The sequence below is a fragment of the Ascaphus truei genome, chromosome 4, assembly GCF_040206685.1.
Source record: "Ascaphus truei isolate aAscTru1 chromosome 4, aAscTru1.hap1, whole genome shotgun sequence".
In the NCBI taxonomy this organism is placed as follows: Eukaryota; Metazoa; Chordata; class Amphibia; order Anura; family Ascaphidae; genus Ascaphus; species Ascaphus truei.
In genome coordinates, this window is record NC_134486.1 from 256,458,983 (window position 1) to 256,481,564 (window position 22,582).

The window sequence follows — 22,582 nt, forward strand, 5'->3', positions numbered from 1 at the left end:
CGTCATTTATATGTACCACCTTATTTTAATTTAATCACTATTAAAAATTAAGTTTTAATTACTACATATTTACCTTCCATCAATTGGGGTCTTTGAGTGCTCTCAATAGCCGGGTTATTTTTCTTAGGTCTACCTTATATCAATATATACCAGTAGTAGCACCAGACTCAGCACCAAAATCTTTCCACCCATATGGCACTAGCTGAGGTCCTCTTGTTTCCCCCCTCTTAGCCCATTAGTATATCTTTTTTTATTTAAATTATGCATCAATATGTTCTGCCGGACAGTACAACAGAGACGAAAACCAATAACAAGCGTATCAAACAGATTAGTACCAATTTACACACGGTAATTTAACAAGAGATTCCCGGCCAAGGTGCATACTTGTTTTCTTGGCATTGTGTGTAAAACCTGTAACCTGGCGTTCAGGGCAATTGTCACTGCACATTCCTAGGATATGACCTATGGACCTACGACCATGAAAAAGGCAATGTGTGGCACGCCCCTTTGGCAGTAAAGGGGTTAATGGTGCAATAGCCAGAAGTTTTTATACATTCCTGTGTGTAATTTGAAATGAAGGTTATGGAAATCTCTGCAGACGTTTATAGCAGCTTTGACCGTTTCTAAATGTTCCTGCTGCAGCATATGGTGGTACAAACACTGGGGCTCTCCTTCCATGCTCAGTACCCACGGAATCATGTACTTTGTACTGTAGCTATGAGAGAGACCGTCTTCCTCTGCCGCGCCTATCGGCTCTGTTTTTGTCCTCTGCTCGGATCCGTATTTCGAGCTGTTGATGTGGGGCACACCCCGCCCGCTCTTCCGTTCCCTCTTTAGCGTCACGTGTTGGGCGTGTCGTGACGTCACGTGTTGCCTCCTGCCTCACTGCGCTGCGGGTCCTCAGCCCCTTCTCCCCCCCCCCCGGGTTCTGCCTCTCATGGATCGCTCAGACTCGGCTCCGCTTCCGTGGGTGGCGGCGGAGGAAGAGATACCTACAGCCCAGCTGGAGGAGACAGGTCCGGCGACATAACTTGTCCATGACGCCGACCCTGACTAGTGCATGACGTCGCTGCTGACAGTATGACGTGCCCACGGCGTGAAACAGGCTTTACTGGAGTTTAGGAATGGAAAAAATAAAGAGACGATGAATTTTTAATAGTGACTAGCTGATATACCCGGCGTTGCCCGTGATGTAATGTTCTGCCTCCCCCATCCTCCCTCTCAACTCCCTTCCCCCCCTCTTCACAGCTGTTCAGGCTTCCCCCCCCTCTCCCCTGACTCCCTCCCTTCCTCTCTCCTGACTCCCTCCCCCCCTCTCTCCTGACTCCCTCCCCCCCTCTCTCCTGACTCCCTCCCCCCCTCTCTCCCGACTCCCTCCCCCCCTCTCTCCCGACTCCCTCCCCCCCTCTCTCCTGACTCCCTCCCCCCTCTCTCCTGACTCCCTCCCCCCCTCTCTCCTGACTCCCTCCCCCCCTCTCTCCTGACTCCCCCCCTCTCTCCTGACTCCCTCCCCCCCTCCCTCTCTCCTGACTCCCTCCCCCCCCTCCCTCTCTCCTGACTGACTCCCTCCCCCCCTCCCTCTCTCCTGACTCCCTCCCCCCCCTCCCTCTCTCCTGACTCCCTCCCCCCCCTCCCTCTCTCCTGACTCCCTCCCCCCCCTCCCTCTCTCCTGACTCCCTCCCCCCCCTCCCTCTCTCCTGACTCCCTCCCCCCCCTCCTCTCTCCTGACTCCCTCCCCCCCCTCCCTCTCTCCTGACTCCCTCCCCCCCCTCCCTCTCTCCTGACTCCCTCCCCCCCCTCCCTCTCTCCTGACTCCCTCCCCCCCCTCCCTCTCTCCTGACTCCCTCCCCCCCCTCCCTCTCTCCTGACTCCCTCCCCCCCTCCCTCTCTCCTGACTCCCTCCCCCCCTCCCTCTCTCCTGACTCCCTCCCCCCCTCCCTCTCTCCTGACTCCCTCCCCCCCTCCCTCTCTCCTGACTCCCTCCCCCCCTCCCTCTCTCCTGACTCCCTCCCCCCCCTCCCTCTCTCCTGACTCCCTCCCCCCCCTCCCTCTCTCCTGACTCCCTCCGCCCCCTCCCTCTCTCCTGACTCCCTCCCCCCCTCCCTCTCTCCTGACTCCCTCCCCCCCTCCCTCTCTCCTGACTCCCTCCCCCCCTCCCTCTCTCCTGACTCCCTCCCCCCCTCCCTCTCTCCTGACTCCCTCCCCCCCTCCCTCTCTCCTGACTCCCCCCCCCCTCCCTCTCTCCTGACTCCCCCCCCCCCTCCCTCTCTCCTGACTCCCCCCCCCCCTCCCTCTCTCCTGACTCCCCCCCCCTCCCTCTCTCCTGACTCCCCCCCCTCCCTCTCTCCTGACTCCCCCCCCCCTCCCTCTCTCCTGACTCCCCCCCCCCCTCCCTCTCTCCTGACTCCCCCCCCCCTCCCTCTCTCCTGACTCCCCCCCCCTCCCTCTCTCCTGACTCCCCCCCCCTCCCTCTCTCCTGACTCCCCCCCCCCCTCCCTCTCTCCTGACTCCCCCCCCCCCTCCCTCTCTCCTGACTCCCCCCCCCCTCCCTCTCTCCTGACTCCCCCCCCCCTCCCTCTCTCCTGACTCCCCCCCCCCCTCCCTCTCTCCTGACTCCCCCCCCCTCCCTCTCTCCTGACTCCCCCCCCCTCCCTCTCTCCTGACTCCCCCCCCCCTCCCCCCCCCTCCCTCTCTCCTGACTCCCCCCCCTCCCTCTCTCCTGACTCCCCCCCCTCCCTCTCTCCTGACTCCCCCCCCCTCCCTCTCTCCTGACTCCCCCCCCCTCCCTCTCTCCTGACTCCCCCCCCTCCCTCTCTCCTGACTCCCCCCCCTCCCTCTCTCCTGACTCCCCCCCCCTCCCTCTCTCCTGACTCCCCCCCCTCCCTCTCTCTTGATTCCCTACCCCCTCCCTCTCTCCAAACTCCCTCCCCCCCTCCCTCTCTCCTGACTCCCTCCCCCCCTCCCTCTCTCCTGACTCCCTCCCCCCCTCCCTCTCTCCTGACTCCCTCCCCCCCTCCCTCTCTCCTGACTCCCTCCCCCCCTCCCTCTCTCCTGACTCCCTCCCCCCCTCCCTCTCTCCTGACTCCCTCCCCCCCTCCCTCTCTCCTGACTCCCTCCCCCCCTCCCTCTCTCCTGACTCCCTCCCCCCCTCCCTCTCTCCTGACTCCCTCCCCCCCTCCCTCTCTCCTGACTCCCTCCCCCCTCCCTCTCTCCTGACTCCCTCCCCCCCTCCCTCTCTCCTGACTCCCTCCCCCCCTCCCTCTCTCCTGACTCCCTCCCCCCCTCCCTCTCTCCTGACTCTCTCCCCCCCCTCCCTCTCTCCTGACTCTCTCCCCCCCCTCCCTCTCTCCTGACACCCTCCCCCCCTCCCTCTCTCCTGACACCCTCCCCCCCCTCCCTCTCTCCTGACACTCTCTCCCCCCTCCCTCTCTCCTGACTCCCTCCCCCCCCTCTCTCCTGACTCCCTCCCCCCCCTCTCTCCTGACTCCCTCCCCCCCTCTCTCCTGACTCCCTCCCCCCCCTCTCCTGACTCCCTCCCCCCTCTGTCCTTACTCCCCCCCCCCTCTCTCCTGACTCCCTCCCCCCCTTTCTCCTGACTCCCTCCCCCCCCCTCTCTCCTGACTCCCTCCCCCCCCTCTCTCCTGACTCCCTCCCCCCCCTCTCTCCTGACTCCCTCCCCCCCCTCTCTCCTGACTCCCTCCCCCCCCCTCTCTCCTGACTCCCCCCCCTCTCTCCTGACTCCCTCCTCCCCCTCTCTCCTGACTCCCTCCCCCCTCTCTCCTGACTCCCTCCCCCCTCTCTCCTGACTCCCTCCCCCCCTCTCTCCTGACTCCCTCCCCCCCTCTCTCCTGACTCCCTCCCCCCCTCTCTCCTGACTCCCTCCCCCCCTCTCTCCTGACTCCCTCCCCCCCCTCTCTCCTGACTCCCTCCCCCCCCTCTCTCCTGACTCCCTCCCCACCCTCTCTCCTGACTCCCTCCCCACCCTCTCTCCTGACTCCCTCCCCACCCTCTCTCCTGACTCCCTCCCCCCCCTCTCTCCTGACTCCCTCTCCCCCTCTCTCCTGACTCCCTCCCCCCCTCTCTCCTGACTCCCTTCCCCCCCTCTCTCCTGACTCCCTCCCCCCTCTCTCCTGACTCCCTCCCCCCCTCTCTCCTGACTCCCTCCCCCCCCTCTCCTGACTCCCTTCCCCCTCTCTCCTGACTCCCTCCCCCCCTCTCTCCTGACTCCCTTCCCCCCCTCTCTCCTGACTCCCTCCCCCCTCTCTCCTGACTCCCTCCCCCCCTCTCTCCTGACTCCCTCCCCCCCCTCTCTCCTGACTCCCTTCCCCCCCTATCTCCTGACTCCCTCCCCCCCTCTCTCCTGACTCCCCCCCTCTCTCCTGACTCCCCCCCTCTCTCCTGACTCCCTCCCCCCCTCTCTCCTGACTCCCTCCCCCCCCCTCTCTCCTGACTCCCTCCCCACCCTCTCTCCTGACTCCCTCCCCCCCTCTCTCCTGACTCCCTCCCCCCCTCTCTCCTGACTCCCTCCCCCCCTCTCTCCTGACTCCCTCCCCCCCTCTCTCCTGACTCCCTCCCCCCCTCTCTCCTGACTCCCCCCCTCTCTCCTGACCCCCCCTCTCTCCTGACTCCCCCCCCTCTCTCCTGACTCCCCCCCTCTCTCCTGACCCCCCCCCTCTCCTGACTCCCTCCCCCCTCTCCTGACTCCCTCCCCCCCTCTCCTGACTCCCTCCCCCCCTCTCCTGACTCCCTCCCTCTCTCCTGACTCCCTCCCCCCCTCTCTCCTGACTCCCTCCCCCCCTCTCTCCTGACTCCCTCCCCCCCTCTCTCCTGACTCCCTCCCCCCCTCTCTCCTGACTCCCTCCCCCCCTCTCTCCTGACTCCCTCCCCCCCTCTCTCCTGACTCCCTCCCCCCCCTCTCTCCTGACTCCCTCCCCCCCCTCTCTCCTGACTCCCTCCCCCCCCTCTCTCCTGACTCCCTCCCCCCCGCTCTCCTGACTCCCTCCCCCCCGCTCTCCTGACTCCCTCCCCCCCCTCTCTCCTGACTCCCTCCCCCCCCTCTCTCCTGACTCCCTCCCCCCCCTCTCTCCTGACTCCCTCCCCCCCCTCTCTCCTGACTCCCCCCCCTCTCTCCTGACTCCCCCCCCTCTCTCCTGACTCCCTCCCTCCCCCCCCTCTCTCCTGACTCCCTCCCTCCCCCCCCTCTCTCCTGACTCCCCCCCCCCCCTCTCTCCTGACTCCCTTCCTCCCCCCCCCTCTCTCCTGACTCCCTCTCTCCCCCCCTCTCTCCTGACTCCCTCTCTCCCCCCCTCTCTCCTGACTCCCTCTCTCCCTTCCCCCTCTCTCCTAACTCTCTCCCCCACCCTCTCTCCTGACTAACTCCCCCCCCCTCTCTCCTGACTGAATACCACCCCCCGCCTGTCCGCTGTGCGCCGCCATCTTACCGGGGGCAGCTGCAGGAGGAAGGGGGTCCTTCCGGAGGCTGGCTGCCCACTGCCTGTCCCCCCGCCGGGGAGGGAGGGAAGTGAGCGTTGGCGGCTGGGGCAGGAGGGCCGCGCCGCGCTTCCCCTCCCTCCGGGAGCCGGTGGGGGAGAGAGAGAGAGTTGGGTGACGTCATAGAGCCACCAATCTGATTGGCCAGAGGCTGAGGACCAATCAGATTCACCGCAGCTAGTACCAACCTTTCGATTTTATATATTAAGATAAATAATAAAATATATTTAAAAATGTAAACAAATGCCAACCACCCAGTTGTCTCTGTCTCAAAAATATAAGAAAAATAAAAAAAGGTTTTAAAAAAAAAGTTAAATAATTCAGACCCTAGTCTGGGTTTTTTCTTTACGTTTGGAGCACTTAGTAAGCAGATTTTCTTGTTGCTATACTAGTTGTTTAGAACTTGATCAGGATAATTAAAATCTGTTAACTCTCTTACCGTAATTCTACCAATTGCGCATCTGCGCCAGAAATAGATTATGTTGTTTTTGCATGTTGATAATGACGATTATCCCATATCCACTCCGTGTTGTAAAATAAATGATGCATTTTACATACTTTTGCATTGCTAGTCTATGAAATAGTAAACGTCCCACTCTTCGTAGATACTTCTGGGCCCCTGATCAATATGTTGTTAAATCGTGTTCCTCTTATTCGGGAAGATTTAAGCTCCCCTCATCTGAATGGAAGCAAGGGGACGGTGTCTGTACAGCTTATAGGTGGCAGAAATCGTGAAATGTCTAAAAATAATTTTTGGTCATTCTCAATTTTCAGAGAAACTGGACAATGTGCAGCAAGGGTGGTCACAGAAGAAGAACATTAGAAGGATGGAGAAGAAGGAGAAAGAAAGGTGTAACAGTCCGGGATCGGTGGGGAACTTGTTAACAGAGCTGCCTTTTATAACTGCAGATACTGGTGCTTTGTTTGAAAGTAAGTTTCTTTTTTTAGTTCTTGTGGTGTCTTGAAAGAGTCTGTTCTATTAATATCTAGATTTCACGTTGCATAAGTCCAATAATCAGTCTGCAGTTTAACCCTTTGGGTGCGCCAAGACTACATCATGTGGTCTGGCACTCCAGGGGCCCCATGACATAGTGACTATTTCATGCCCATGGAGAGTTGGGGTTTTTCCTGGTTACATTTCATCCATGGAGCTGTAGAATCGACCGGCCATGTGAGGACTTCCGTTTACTGAAAAAATGGTTACCACAGTCACGTGACTGCATTGGGCTGGAGGGGTCGGCACTCGAATGGCTAAAGGAGCAGTTTAGCCTAGGGTTTGTTTCTTTTTGTAGGTGAGCAGCAGTGGGTCTGCATAGCTGCACAGGTTAATTTAAGATCCGGGTATTCCCTACTTCCCTAGATACCTCCATAGGTGCTGCTGGGTGAACAATATGGAGGCTTAAATCTGCCGCGGCATGTGACCCAATAAGCAGTTACGATGTCATCAGATGCAGCTTCCTATTGACCAGCATGACATGGGGGATTTACACCTCTATGCAGAACCGGCAGCACCTTCAGAGTTAAGTTTCAGGAAGTAGGTGGTCCCCAGAGCTGAAATCAATGTGAGTTGGCTCTGGAGACCCCTGCTTTCCATCTATAAGAAAAACATCCAGAATCCAATGATCAAAATGCAATCAATTTACTGATGGCAGATTGAAACAGATACAAAACGCAATTTAAAAAGCACAGATCAGAACACTATATCTGTTTGTAACCATTTGGTTACCAGTTGGTACTAGTTAAAACTGAGCAGGGTCCACTAGAATGAACAGTTATTTGCAGATGTTGGCAAACACTGGACCTCGGAAGATTCTGCTGTATAGGTGGAACAAATACTAGGAAAATGCATGCATGCCTAGCAGTCTAGAACAATTGAGTGTTTATAAATGCACAGTGTGGGTGACTGTGAGGATTCGCCATTCCGGCGGTTCTGTCCCCTTAACCCTCACCTGTCCTTCCGGTTATAGCAGCACTCAAAGAGGGTATGTCAGCGGTGGTTCACATGCGTGGCGCGCGGGTTCCATCTGTCTCCGCGGTACCTGTGTGCAAGGTGCGCTCTTCCCCCGGCGGCATCGACGCGCGGCGCATGCGCGGTACGCACTCTCCTCGGCGTTCTGTGGTCTCTGCCCCCCGACTCCGCCCATGCTCTGACGGAGTTACGCAGCACAGCGGTCGGATACGTTCCTCCTTTCTCTCCTCGGGTCCTACCTCCGGTCTCCACCCCTGCACTGACGCGGGTGCCGTGGCGCGCGACCGGGTCGTCAGCAGGATGCCCCGCGCCCGCGCTCTAGAGGTTCCACCCCACTCCTATTCGGCTGCACAATAGGACACACCTGCACAATCCAGCAGCCTATCAGTGAGGGCACCTCCACTTCCTGGTTGCCTCCCATTGGAGGGAGGTCCTATTTTTACCCTGTCTGAACTCTCATTCATCGCCGAGCATAACTCCTGTTTGTGACGCTGTATCCGCATCCTGCCTTGCCTGCTTTTTCCCTTGCTGCCTGACTCTGCCTTGGTCTTGGATCTTTGTGATACTCTCCTGCACTGACCCTGGCTTTGGTTTTACGACGACTCTGCTCTCTCCAATCCTGACCCTGGCTACGTACCCCAACGATCCGCTACTCTCCGCTCCTAGAGCCGGCAAGTACCACGTTTATGTTGTCCTCTATAACCCCGACCCGGCTTGCAAGACCATCCTACACTGTAGACGCGCCCTCGCGGTTGTGGTCGGCGTTCTATATCAATCCCTACCTCAGCCCTGCGGTCGTGCCTCGTTTGTGGGGAGCTACGTGTTACAGTGACCAAACCACACTATCTGGATAAGTCAGGCAAATCTTATAGGAAGAAGATTCCTTACTGCTCCTATGAACAAAACACTGAAGAAAGGTACCTGTTGACCCATAGCCTATGTCCATGCTGCCGCTGAGCGCGCTCATGCTTGACGCGCTCACTTTAATGTAATCTACTGAGCATGGCCATGCTGACGCTTCGTATGTACGTACGCTCTGCAATGCCCAGTGCTTGGGGTGACATGTAAAATTGATTAACAAGCGCTCAGAAGAGTCACATGACCCAAAATTACGTCACGATAGTTCCTTCAATAACACGCCCCGATCCAGTCAATTACACGCCCCCTCCCTTAAATGCCACGTCCCCCCCTCCCCCCCCCCACTCGCAAATTGCAGAAGGACAGACGAGCGCTCATGCTTGGAGAGTTGGTGACGTCACCGCTCTCGAGCATGAGCGCGCTCAGCGGCAGCGTGGCCGCAGCCTTAGTCCGGAGTCAGGTGTTCTCGCTCCAAATTCAAAAGTGGCATGTTGGATGTAGAAACCCTTTTAGCAGATGCCGATGGGCACTTCAATATCTGAATTCATCTAAACTTCCAGACAGGGAAGGCAGGTGTTTTGTCTCTGGCCAGCTGGTTTCTTCTCCCCACAGATTTGCAGAGCACACACGGCTGGGAGTTATAGGTTGCACCAGGGGGGTGGTCACCCCGTTCTTATAGGAGTGCTATACCGTCTGGTCACATGAGGATTGTAGGAGAAATTGAAACACAAATACTCACAGGTGCTGCAAGCTAGCAGCCTTATGTTAGAAAAGCAGAGTTCACAGATAGTGTCCCTTGCTCACAGCTCTCCGGCTGATAATAGAGTATAGTGCAAATGATTCCAAACCTGTTACAGCTGAGTGCAAGCCACCGTATGCGTTTTGTAGCACTCAGCCACTTCATCAGGGGTGGCTTGCACTGAGACTGCCTGGCAGTATTTATAGTATCTCTCTAATTTGGGTTTATTGTTCTAATTGTCCCCAAACTGCAATCAGTTGTATCAGCAGATGAAAGATGTTACTATAATATAACAAATCAATAATATATTGTAACCAAGGCCAATGACAATATCAAATGTATCAGATTTATATTGCCAGACAGTGTCAGTAAATGGGAATTGTAATGAATGCATATTTTAAATGAATGATATAATACAAAATATATGAATGTACATAATAGGACATACATCCAGGACATACAGTTGTGTGAAAAAGAAAGTACACCCTCTTTGAATTCTATGGTTTTACATATCAGGACATAATAACAATCATCTGTTCCTTAGCAGGTCTAAAAATTAGGTAAATACAACCTCAGATGAACAACAACACATGACATATTACACCGTGTCATGATTTTTTTTTTTTTTTTTATAACTTGTATTTTATTATACATAAATGCATGATATACATAAAAAAAAAGACATCAGGTGCATATTTAGCATATCATATACAATAACAAAAGCATAATAAACTCACGTAGTTTTTCGAGCCCTACTTAACCACGTGAGTGGGAATCGTCATGTGTAAGGTACTGGGGTAAATAATAATATATAAACAAAAAAAACGAAAAAAAAAAAAAAAAAAACCAAGGGGTGGGGGGGAGGAGGTAAAGGAGGGGGTGGGGGGGAAGGAGAGGGGGAAGGTGTATCCAAGGACAAGAATAAGAATACATCTGGGGAACACCAGGACAGCGTGAGGACTATGTATCAACTAGTGAGGCTTTTCTGTAGAATAAGTGATTGGGCGTAAGGAGTATGAGGTTCTAGGTGTGGGGTTGGTTCTCATGCCCCCAAAGGAGAACGCATTTATTACTATTATAGCCAAATTGTGTTACGCTCTACCCCAGGGATGTCTGTTTGGGCAAGCCAGGGGGCCCAAACTTTTAGATAATTGTCACCAGTGTCATTAACTAAGCTCGTTAACTTTTCCATCTGGCAGATAAACCAAATACGATTCCGAATCTTTGGGATAATTGGAATATCGGGGCGTTTCCATAGTGCTGCGATCTCGCACCGCGTAGCTAGAGCAAAATGTGCAATTAGTTTATTGTGTTATTTTGATAGGTTCTTTAGGGGTCTGTTCATGAGAAACAGCCACGGGTCTGGGGGAATAGTGAGATCGAAAACTCTCTGGATCCAATTTCTGATCTTTTCCCATAGCGGGTATATCAGCGGGCAAGACCACAGCATATGTAACAGGTCAGCTGTTCCTCCACATTGTTTAGGGCACAATGGGGAGGACCCTGGTATAAACTTAGATAATTTGAGTGGGGTGAGGTACCATCTCATAAGAACTTTATATGCGTTCTCCTTCAGTGTGGTGCATATAGAACTTTTTGCGGCTCCTAGGAATATAGCCTTCCACTCTTCGTCGTCCAAGGTCTCCCCTAGGTCCCTTTCCCATTGGGTACGGAATGTCGGTGATTGGTGCTTTAAGATTGCAGGCTCGATTACCTCTCTGTATATCGTAGATATGAGTCCCTTAGTGTCGGTTTCTGCCCGACAGAGCTTTTCAAAATTCGCCAATGGGGGGTATGGGGCAAATTTATTATAAAATGATCTGAGCTGGAGGTATTTATGGAATTCAGTGTGGGGGATGTCTTTTTCTAGTCTGATATGGTCAAAAGATTTAATTTTTAGATCATGGCCCTCCAGATCTTTGAGTCTAGTATAGCCTTTTTGTTTCCAAATTGAGTGATTATGACCAATAAGACCCGGTGCAAAGCTAGGATTATTCCAAATGGGTGACATCAGGGAATTTGCTGAAGTAAGTGAGTTTTTTAATCTTGATGCTTCCCAAACAGATAAGGAGTTAGCTATTGAGGTGAGCGGTAAAATAGTGTTTTTCCTTGATGTTTTAGGTAGCCAAATCAAATTGTTAAGCTCTAAAGGGGAGCAAGCCGCATGTTCGAGCTCAACCCATCTTTTTAATTTGGGGTCGGAATGCCATTGTATGACCTGGCTTAATTGAGCCGCTTTAAAATATGACAACAGGCAGGGTACCGCTAGGCCACCCGCTAAAATAGGTCTCTTCATAGATAACTTATTTACTCTCGGTTTTTTACCTCCCCAGATAAAATTAGATATTCCAGACTGAAGTGAGAGTATGTCCTTCAGTTTGAGTGGCACAGGTAGTGTCTGGAAGAGGTATAGGATACGGGGAAGTAGATTCATCTTAACGCTGTGAATCCTTCCGATCCAAGAAATCTTCTTGGAAGACCATCTGATTAGGTCTTGTTTTAGAGTCCAGATCAGTTTGGGATAATTTGCTTTATAGATGCTTTTTGCATCTTTGGTGATATAGGTCCCCAAATATTTTATCGAGTTCTTTTGCCAGTTAAAATTGAAATTTAGTTTCAGTAATTTCTCTGTATGTCTAGGGAGGTTGATATTCAGAGCTTCAGATTTGGATTGGTTAATCTTGAAACCTGAGACCTTGGAGAATTTATCTAGTAGGTCAAACAGGTTAGGTAATGACGTAAGGGGTTTGGAGATAATTAATAGGATATCATCAGCATAGAGGGCCGCTTTATGTGATTGGGAGTAAACGTTTAACCCTGAGATATCCGGGCTATCTCGAATTCGTGCCGCGAGGGGTTCAATACATAGGGCGAACAGGAGGGGAGATAAAGGGCATCCCTGTCTTGTGCCACTCTGGATTTGAAATGGGACCGAGGGGAAGCCCTGATGTATGACCCTGGCGGTTGGGCCTGAGTATAGTGACATAATCGCTCTACTCACCCGATTTCCGAAGCCAAATGCCGCGAGCGTCTCTTTTAAGTATGGCCAGTCTATCCTATCAAAAGCTTTTTCTGCATCCAGACTTAATAGCATGCTTTGTGTGTTATTTTTGTTAGCCAATTCCAACAGATCAATAAATCGTCGGGTGTTATCCGCTGCCTGCCTCCCCTTAACAAAACCGACCTGATCTGGGTGTATTAGTCTGGGTAGGATGTGACTTAATCTGTTGGCCAATAATTTCGCATATATTTTGATATCGGTATTAATTAGAGATATTGGCCTATAGCTTTTACAATTTAGCGGATCCTTGCCAGGTTTATGTATAAGTGATATAGACGCCCGCAGCATGTCCCCAGGAATAGGGGCTCCTGCTAAGATAGCATTAAACATTTGGAGCAGCCTCGGAGCAAGTGATTCGGAAAATTTCTTATAATAAAGCCCCGAAAAGCCATCAGGGCCTGGTGCCTTTGATGGCTTAAGCTCCTTGATGGCCTGCGACACTTCTTCCAATGTGAAGTCAGCGCCCATAGCTTCTCTGTCTAGCTCTGTCAATCTCTCCAGTTTTGAGCTGGCTAAGAAATCTCTTAGTGCGCTGCTCGTGTTGTTATTGTGTGCCACCTTCTTACCGTCGTATAGGGAGCCATAAAATGAACCGAATTCTTCCACTATTTTTTTAGGATTGGCCGTAAGTACACCCGATTGTAAGCGTATAGCTTGGATATTAAACTTAGATTGCCTATCTTTCAGTGCGCGCGCCAGCATCGTATCCGGCCTGTTAGCTTTTTCATAAAACTTCCTCTTAGACCAACATAGGGAGTTATCCGCCCGGGAAGTCAATAACATATTCAATTCAATTTTTGTATCTTTAAGTTCCTGTGTCGTAAGTGGATCGGGATTGGTCTTATGACTCGATGAAAGGGAATTCAATTTGGATTGGAGCGTCCGAATTTTGGAATCCCTCACTCGTTTTCTTTTAGCAGTGAGATTAATTATTATGCCCCTTAGCGTTGCTTTATGAGCCTCCCATAAAGTCATATGGGATTCCACAGAGCCTGTGTTTATCTCAAAGAATTTAGTTATTTCTTGACCTATCGTTTCGCAGGTTTCGGGTATTTTAAGAATGGATTCATTAAGTTTCCAGTTTGCGCCTGGTCTATTGGTCTGAATATTGTTGCACCTGAGCTCAATTGGTGCATGGTCAGACCATGAAATATCATGGATCTTTGTATGATTGACCTTAGGGACCAGGTGGCACGAAACGAAGAGATAATCGATTCTGCTATATGAGGTGTGTGGGTGGGAATAGAAAGTGTAGTCCCTTGTCGTAGGGTGGAGCTCCCTCCATATGTCTACTAATTGATTATCTTTCAGGGCATTGTGCAGGGAATTTTGAGCTTTTTTATTATCGGAGTCATTTCCCCCTGATCTGTCTATTGAGGATTGCATTGTGATGTTAAAATCTCCTGCTATTATAGTGTATCCCTTAGCTGCTGAGTTTAGCAGGCGGAAGAATCTGTCAAAAAAGGACGCATCCTGTGTACAGGGCGCGTAGAGGGAGGCCAACGTAATAGGCTGCTCATGTATGGTCCCTGTTAAAATGATATAACGACCATCTACATCTTTTTTGATTGTCTGGAGAATAAATGGGATTGAGTTGTTAAATATGATGGCTACCCCACGTTTTTTGACCGATGCTGATGCTGTATAAAATTGGGAGAAGCCCCTATCTAGGAACCTGGGGGAGCTATTATTACTAAAGTGTGTTTCTTGTAGAAATAGCACATCCGCTTGTTTTCTTTTGTAATCTGTAAAGGCAATCTTTCTTTTGATTGGGCTATTAAAGCCCTTCACATTGTGAGAGATTAATGTTAACGCCATGTATTACGAAGCAGGGAATGATATATATAGTGATCTGCATACTTACTTGTGAAATTATATCTGAGGTTTCTGGCGGATGTGTCCCAAACTATCGTATCGGTTAGACGCTCTGGGTGGAATCCATGCTCCCTGGAGAGGGAGGGGAAAGGGAGAGGGCAGGGAAAGGTAGACAAGACAGGGGAAGCGACAAGAGGGCTAAAACGGGAAAAAGAAAATAATAATAAAATTGTAAAAAGGGATAAACAAAAAACAAGGGCGTATCTCGGGAGCCCCCGAGAGTAGCTCCTGTGCCCAAAGGGTGGGTCTTCTGACTCCATTTTAAAGATGGGCCAGTCTCCTGTGTTGAAGATATCCCACCCTGGGTCTTGGAATCGGTCCCTCATATTTGGGGACCGATGAAGGGGACACATGCTCGAAGGGGAGTATCTCCCCCGGCACTTTTCAAAAAGGAAAAAGCAAAGCATATTTTGTGAACTGCAACATAAAATGATAGTGACATCATCTCAGTGCCACTAACAGTGACCTTAATGACCATGAACCTTGAATCCCGATTGTAATCTAGATAGTGCTATTACTGGTAATGGGGTTAGCGGGGTTAACCTTGGTAAAATAACAGTAACCTTAGGCCGTTGAGCCCTTATGTTTGTAATCTTATCTAATGTGAACATCTTCTAAACAGCTTTAATTAAGCTAACTTATGAAATTTTAAACATGTATATATATATGTCTGCACACCATCTTCCCGAACATATAAGGCAGATATGACACGAGAAACATTAGCATATGGATACAATACGTGCGGTAATTTCAATCCGTAGAGACAAATAATATGTAAATTGTATTGTATGTATCCTCCATATAACCCGCTTCTTCATATAGAGATAAATATATTTATATCGAACGAGTCCGCATGTGCTGAAAAGTCTCCATCACTGATGTAGTCCTTATGACGTGACATAATAGACCTTCTCGTAGCACACCGTATACAGCCAAACCGAAACAGCAGATATTTATCATAGCGGAATCTTATATAGCGTATATAGTAATATGCAGTGTTCGACAAACCCACACACCTGCTCGCCCCGGGCGAGTGGACCCAACCCCCGGGCGAGTAAACATTGGCCCAAGCAGCACACGCCTGGCACCAGGTGGCGAGCAGACCCTCTCGTGTGGCGAGTAGATTTCCCGGTGACCTGTCAACCACTGGTAATATGTAATAACACACATATATACAAACATATGTACACCCACACAAACATACACATATATATATATATATACACATGTACTCAACATAACAATAATATACCTCTAACCCATATAACATATCTTCTCCATATATACTACTATTTTTTAATAAAATGTTAATCATCTCTGTTATATGAGATCATATGGGTTTTACTTCTTTCTTGTGCGATTCCCAGATCCTGTGTGATTCCCAGATCTTGTGTCACCCTATGTGGGGCACTATTTGACATGGAGATGATCTTTATTTATTTATTTATGTTTGTTGGGTGTTGTGTATTGTGTGGGGGGCAGGGACATGCTTGGTGGTAACTAGACCCATATATATCCTCCGGGTACCCCAGATGAGCGGGCCGAGACCCGTGAGGGGGAAGAGGGGCTCGACTTCCAAGTCTCCCTCTCCCCCTCTTATTCCATCTGGGGCTGTGGAGGAACCGCTTATTGTAGAAAAGTCCCGGTTGCACTGACATCACTAGGAGCTTGTGGATGCACCACGCGGAGGGCAACGATCTGGGCGGTGACGCTGGGATGTGTGTGTAATGCTGGGCTGTGCAGGTGGTGCTGAGCTGGGCTGCATAGGTGATGCTGGGCTGTGTTGTGCAGGTGATGTTGGGATGTGCTGTGCAGGTGATGCTGAGATGTGTGTGTAATGCTGGGCTGTGCAGGTGGTGCTGGGTTGTGTAGGTGGTGCTGGGCTGTGCAAGTGGTGCTGGGCTGTGCAGTGCAAGTGGTGCTGGGCTGTGCAGTGCAAGTGGTGCTGGGCTGTGCAGTGCAAGTGGTGCTGGGCTGTGCAGGTGGTGCTGGGCTGTGCAAGTGGTGCTGGGCTGTGCAGTGCAAGTGGTGCTGGGCTGTGTAGGTGGTGCTGGGCTGTGCAGTGCAAGTGGTGCTGGGCTGTGCAGGTGGTGCTGGGCTGTGCAGGTGGTGCTGGGCTGTGCAGGTGGTGCTGGGCTGTGCAGGGCTGTGCAGGTGGTGCTGGGCTGGGCTGTGCAGGTACGCTGTACATATGTTGGTAATGCTGTATACGTGATGCTGAGCAGTGCGCGTGATGCTGAGCTGGGCAGGTGATGCTGGGCGGCGACGCTGGGCTATGTGACCCCCCCCCCGGTCTCCCCAGTTAAGCGGGCCGAGACCTGACAGCAGGGAGAGGGGCTCGATCTCCCAGTCTCCCTCCTACTCCATGCGGGGCCGCGGGGAGACCGCCTCCTGCAGAGAAGTCCCGGTCGCTCTGACGTCATTAGTCCGCGACCGAGATCTCGCGAGAAGGCGGGGAGTGCAGCTTATGTGGTGTTAGGCTATGGGGCACGGGCACGCGGACGCTGGGGCACGGGCGCGCAGATGCTGGGGCACGGGCGCGCAGATGCTGGGGCGAGCAGGCCAAGAATTGAGAGCAGGGAGAGAGGCTCGAACGCCGAGACTCCCTCTCCCCCTCCTACCCCACCAGCAATGGAGGGGCCGTCTCGCGTCCCATAGTCCCGGTCTCCCCGACGTCATCAGTCTGCGGCTGAGATCTCGCGTGAAGATGGAACCTCCGGATGACGTCAGTGATTCCTTCGCGCCAAAACCCCTGTTGCTCCCGCCTCACACAGAGGAGGACGGGACCAAGATGGCTGCTGCTCCAAAACTGCAAACGGATCTGCTCCAGGTTATAGCTGACATCTGGCAGAGGAGGTAAGTCTGGTTGATATCTGGTACTGGTGGGACAGTGGGCTTGAACAGGGATTCATTCCTTGTGGTCTGAGAGGTTATAAACTTGTGTTGTTGTGCTGATTAAGATCAGTTGGAGCCTGAAGCCTCCCGCACCACATGCTGCTTAGTACGGGGGGTCCCTGATTTGTTCCAGGAGGGAGTGAGGGGGTTGGCGATGACGGATGGTGGCTGTGCTGGGTTGAGTATGGCTCCAGTGACCCCGAGTTTGGTGAGGAAGCCCTCTCCGTCTTCTGGGTTTTTTAAAGTGTGAGCAACACCATTTTTAATTGAAAGGAGGGCACAGGGAAACAGCCATCTGTATCTGATGTTATGTTCTCGGAGAACTTTTGTAATTGGAGTCAGAGCTTTTCTTTTATTCAAGGTGGCAGGGGCTAAGTCCTGGTATATCTGGAGCTTGACCCCCTCGAACTCAAGGGTCTTAGCTTCACGGGAGATCCTGCACACCTCTTCTTTGGTGCGAAAATGGTGGAATCGCGCCACAATATCTCTGGGGGGGTCGCCGCTCTGGGGTTTCCCGCGCAAAGCTCTATGGCACCTGTCCAGCCGTATCTCAGAGTCTGGTTTATCCGGAAAAAGGTGCTCCAGCCACCTATTTGTAAAATCTTCAGGGTCATTTATATTTTCAGGGACCCCCCGTAGCCTGATGTTGCACCGCCGGTCGCGGTTTTCGGCGTCCTCTGCCTTATCTTCTAAAAATCTAACTCTGTCATTTAAAGCAGTGACCTGGTCGTGTGTTTCAGCTATGGCGGTGGTTGTCTCGTCCATTTTAGTTTCAATGGAGTCAGTACGCTCTCCGAGAGCATCTAGGTCTTTTCTAAGCGCCCAAAGTTCTGTCATGAAGAACTTCTTCATATCTGCGCAGAATGCTTTTAGGTCTTTGCGCCGGACTATATCTTCATCTCCCTCCTCCTCCACAAGAGGATCCACAGCAGGGGCCTTGTCTGATGTCTGCCCAGGGATCTCTTTATTTTCGGGTGGGGGCGCTCCGTTTTTCTTGAAAAAAGTGGTAACCGGTTGGCCTTTGGATCGAGCTGTTTTGTTAATCGGCATCTCTCGATGTTTATAAAAGATGTGCTGTGTAGTAATCAGGTAGAATCACGCTTTTGCCGCTTATAATTGCTTTAATAGTGCCGGTGGGAGAGGAGCTCTGAAATCAAGTCTCCATTCCCTCCAACAGCCAGCAGGTGTCCTCGTCATGATTTATTTAACAAAAATAAAGCCAAAATGGAGAAGCCATGTGTGAAAAACTAAGTATACCTCGTGATTCAATAGCTAGTAGAACCACCTTTAGCAGCAGTAACTTGAAGTAATCGTTTTCTGTATGACCTCATCAGTCTCTCACATCGTTGTGGAGGAATTTTGGCCCACTCTTCTTTACAACGTTGCTTCAGTTCATTGAGGTTTGTGGGCATTTGTTTATGCACGGCTCTCTTAAGGTCCTGCCATTTCAATTGGGTTGAGGTCTGGACTTTGACTTGGCCATTGCAACACCTCGATTCTTTTCTTTTTCAGCCATTCTGTTGTAGATTTGCTGGTGTGCTTGGGATCATTGTCCTCTTGCATGACCCAATTTCGAACAAGCTTTAGCTGTCGGACAGGTGGCCTCACATTTGACTTTAGAATACTTTGGTATGCAGAGGAGTTCATGGTCGACTCAATGACTGCAAGGTTCTAGGTCCTGTGGCTGCAAAACAAGCCCAAATCATCACCCCTCCACCACCGTGCTTGACAGTTGGTATGAGGTGTTTGTGCAGATATGCTGTGTTTGGTTTTCGCCAAATGTGTCGCTGTACATTATGGCCAAACATCTCCACTTTGGTCTCGTCTGTCCAAAGGACATTGTTCCAGAAGTCTTGAGGTTTGTTCAGATGCAACTTTGCAAACCTAAGCCGTGCTGCCATGTTCTTTTTAGAGAGAAGAGGCTTTCTCCTGGCAACCCTTCCAAACAAACCATACTTGTTCAGTCTTTTTCTTTTTTTTTTTTTGTTTAATTTTTTTAAAATTGTTTTGGAGAGACATAACAAATATATAATCTTGGAATACATATGATGTTTTAACATTGTCACTTGTCCATACAACAAAGGGCATTAACAGTTCGTCATCATTACTGAAATAAAATATTTTTTATATAACGGTTTTTGAACAAGTGTGGTTTGTCTTCTTATTTCCGGTTGTGTTAGGGAAGCAGCCGCTTCCGTAGACGTCTCTCATGAGCTTAACAAAGGAAAGAGAAGAACGCAGGAAAGAAGAGAAAGAGGGGGGGTGGGGGTGGAAAGGGGGGGGGGGGCTAGCCCATTTGTCTGGTTTTTCTGTGTTTATTCCTATGGGGTCCCTAGTTTCCTGGCCATATTTCCCAAATTTTGTGAAATTTGTCAGTTTTCTGGCTCAACTGTGCTGTGAGGAGCTCCATCATCTTTATTTCCCTTAGTCTCCGTAGGACGTCTGCCTAGAAGGTGCATTCACCTTTTTCCAGGCAGCCGCAATAACACAGCGGGCAGCTGTCATTACATGAGTTATCATCTTACTTTCTGCCGTTCCTAATTCATCTATTGGTTTGGCCAGCACCATGGTCAGCGGTTCCACCTCAACCTCCACCCCTAGGTACTCTCTGATCAATGTTTGTATCATGACCCAGAATACCTGAATTTTTGGGCAACTCCACCAAATATGAACCATATCTTCTTTTTGCCCGCATCCCCTCCAGCACAAATCCGGGGACCCGGGGAAGATCTGGGCCAGCCTGCTCGGGGTTAGGTACCAATGAAATAGAATTTTATATATATTCTCTTTGATAGTGGTGCAGATTTACGTTTTTGCAGCTACCTCCCAAATGTCCCCCCAGTCTTCTCTATCGATCTCTGTATTCAAATCTTCTGCCCATTTGATCATATAGCTATGGTGGGAATAACCCGCTGATCGCGCCAGGCCCAGATATATCTCTGAAATGAGCCCTTTACAGTAGTATCCTTTCCTACACAGTCTTTCAAAATTTGATAAAGGTTGGAATGCCGAATCTTTGGAGAGTGATTGCAGGTAGTGCCTGATTTGGAGGAAACCAAACACTGGTATATTTATGATTTGGTGTTTCTTCTCCAGCGCCTGGAGTGGTAGAATTGTACCGTTATCTACAAAGTCGTCAGCTACCATCAACTTTAATGTCTTAAATTTATTGAGTCTCTGTGGGAACTATCCTGGGGGGAATTCAGGGTTGTGGAAAATAGGGGTTAGAGTGTTGGACTGGCTGTCAGACCATATTTATCTTTATTTCTAGACCATATCTACATTTCATTGCTCCCAGTTTTAATGTTTCCAAGAGGGTCTTTCCTCCCCTCTCGGTCCACATAGCGGCCGGGAGAGAGAGAGGTCTCGTATAGGTAGACTCAAGTCCCACCCAGCAACTGGTGGTTGGATCGTTGTTCCACATTATTGCTGTCCAGATATCCCGACTGACCCAACGGCGTAAGGCAGAGGGAAGTTTCCTCAAGAACTGGTCCATGACCAACCGTTCCACGATGTGGCTGGCTGAGTTGATCTCGGGTTGTAGCCACTTCCGGGCGAGGTGGATGAGGTCATACATCTGGCTTCGGGTGGCTTTATCCATCGTGAAGGACCATGCGTGAAACCTTTGGGCGCGAACAGCCGTGGTTACGCCGAGGCGGGCGAGGATCTCGAACTTCAATTTTGCATAGACGTTAGCTTCGGCTGGCTCTAGATCAAAGTAAGCCTTCTGGGGTTCGCCGCTTAGGAAGGGTGCGATTAGACCAGCCCACTCAGCTTCTGGCCATCCCTCTCTCTGTGCCGTGCGTTCAAACGTGAGAAGATAGGCTTCCACATCATCCGAGGGTCCCATCTTCTGAAGGTAGTGGCTTGCCCTGGTCATTTTCGGAACTGTGGCTGCCGCTGCCAGTGGAAGGTTACTGATAGTCCCCCTCAGGATCTCGAGTTCCTGCTGTAAGCCCTGAGCGAACCGCTGTTGCTCCTCTCTCAGCAAGCGGTTTGTCTCTTGCTGGTTTGCATTCGCGTTTTGCAGGGCTTCATTCGTCTGTTGCTGGTTTGCATTCGCCTGTTGCTGGTTTGCATTCGCCTGTTGCTGGTTTGCATTAATCTCTTGCTGGGCTATTAGCAGCTGTTGCTGGGCTGCATTCGTCAGCTGCTGGTTTGCATTAGTTTCTTGCTGGGCTATTAACAGCTGTTGCTGGGTTTCATTTGCGTCTTTCTGGGCAGCGACATTGCGTACCAGCGCACCCACCACGTCTTCCATCTTGTTTGCAGAGGATGAAAAAAACTTTTTTTTTCTTTTTTTTTCTTTCAAAGTTCTTCAACCCGCAGACCCCCTAGTGCTCTGCCCGCATTCTCCACCATATGTGACAAACGGCTTACTCCGGGGCTCCGTCGTTTGTCCGGGACTGTTTAGAACACGGTCTTTTAGGGTAGGTTAAATGATGAGGCGTCACGTACTGTTCCTTTAAACAGGCTATGCCTGGTTTATTCAGTCCCAGGCACTGAGACTGCCACAGTGCATACAACAGAAAACAGATCAAAAACAAAAGCTGCTCACCTGAGCGATAACTTAACTTAGATATCCCTGACTCAGGGTTGGAAGTGGCTTTTCCACTTCCAACATCAAAACACGGTACTTTTGCAGTCTTACACAAATGAACAGAAAGATTGAACCTGTTTGGGGAAGAGGCTTCTCCCCTCTGTAGTTCAGCAGCCTTCCAGCCTCCTGGCTCTTGTGGGGAGACCAGAGCAAACAGGAAATCAGTCTTTCATACCTGATTCCTAATTAGCATGACAGGTGACAGAAATCAGGCAGCAGACAAACTCTGGTCTGGATCTCTCATCCCTCAGTTCCAGCGCTTGCCAAACTGTGGGATGGAGTGTATGTATTATAAGGCTGCACTCCCAGGCCAAACAGGATAGAAACTGTCTAGTATCCTGGGAGCCCTATATATGGAATTTATTACCATCCCCTGGTTTCTGTCACATATCCTCCCCCCCAGCTCAGACCTCGAGGGATGAGCGACCATGGATATTAGGGAGTGCATCCTTGACAACCCGTCAGCATTGCCATGTTTGTGCCCTGACCTGTGTTCCACAGAAACTTTAAAGGGTTGTAGGCTTAGGAACCACCTGGTCACTCTAGCATTCTTTTCCCTGTTTTGACACATCCAGGTAAGGGGTGCATGATCTGTGACCAACCGGAATTTTCTCCCCAACAGGTAGTATTTGAGCGTCTCTACAGCCCACTTTATTGCGAGACACTCTTTCTCTACTATGGAGTAATTTTTCTCCTGGGGATTTAGTTTCCTATTTAAATAAAGGATGGGGTGCTCCTCACCTTGAGACTCCTGGGAGAGTACCGCCCCCAGCCCTACCTCAGATGCGTCGGTTTGGACTACGAACTCTTTGGAGAAGTCAGGTGTGACCAACACTGGTTGGGCACAGAGAGCTTCTTTCAGGCTTCTAAAGGCCTGTTCGGTTTCGGGGGACCACTTTACCATTAGCGGTCCTCTTGCTTTTGTGAGGTCAGTTAGTGGGGTTGCCTTAGTTGCAAAATTGGGAATAAACCTTCTATAGTACCCAATTAACCCCAAAAAGGTCCTTACTTGTTTTTTTGTAACTGGCCTTGGCCAATTTTGTATCGCCTCCACTTTGAGTGTTTGGGGTTTGAGTAAACCTCTGCCAATAGAAT

At 51.0% G+C, this 22,582-nt stretch overlaps 1 protein-coding gene across 4 annotated transcripts in view; it reads left to right on the forward strand.

The window, feature by feature from the left end:
* The first annotated feature begins 826 nt into the window (after positions 1-826).
* The window catches only part of AKAP7 (A-kinase anchoring protein 7), a 307,157-nt gene continuing 285,401 nt past the window's right edge, over positions 827-22,582 (forward strand). For 2 of the 4 annotated variants that reach the window (XR_012801090.1, XM_075597322.1), the window contains exons 1-2: positions 827-1,016; positions 6,265-6,420. Coding sequence is in view for 3 of the 4 variants with exons in the window: in XM_075597322.1 (XP_075453437.1) it covers positions 938-1,016; positions 6,265-6,420 (235 nt within the window). In the remaining variant the exon portion in view is untranslated. The remainder of the gene's footprint in view (positions 1,017-6,264; positions 6,421-22,582) is intronic. The other 2 variants (XM_075597323.1, XM_075597321.1) reach the window with 2 other exon arrangements.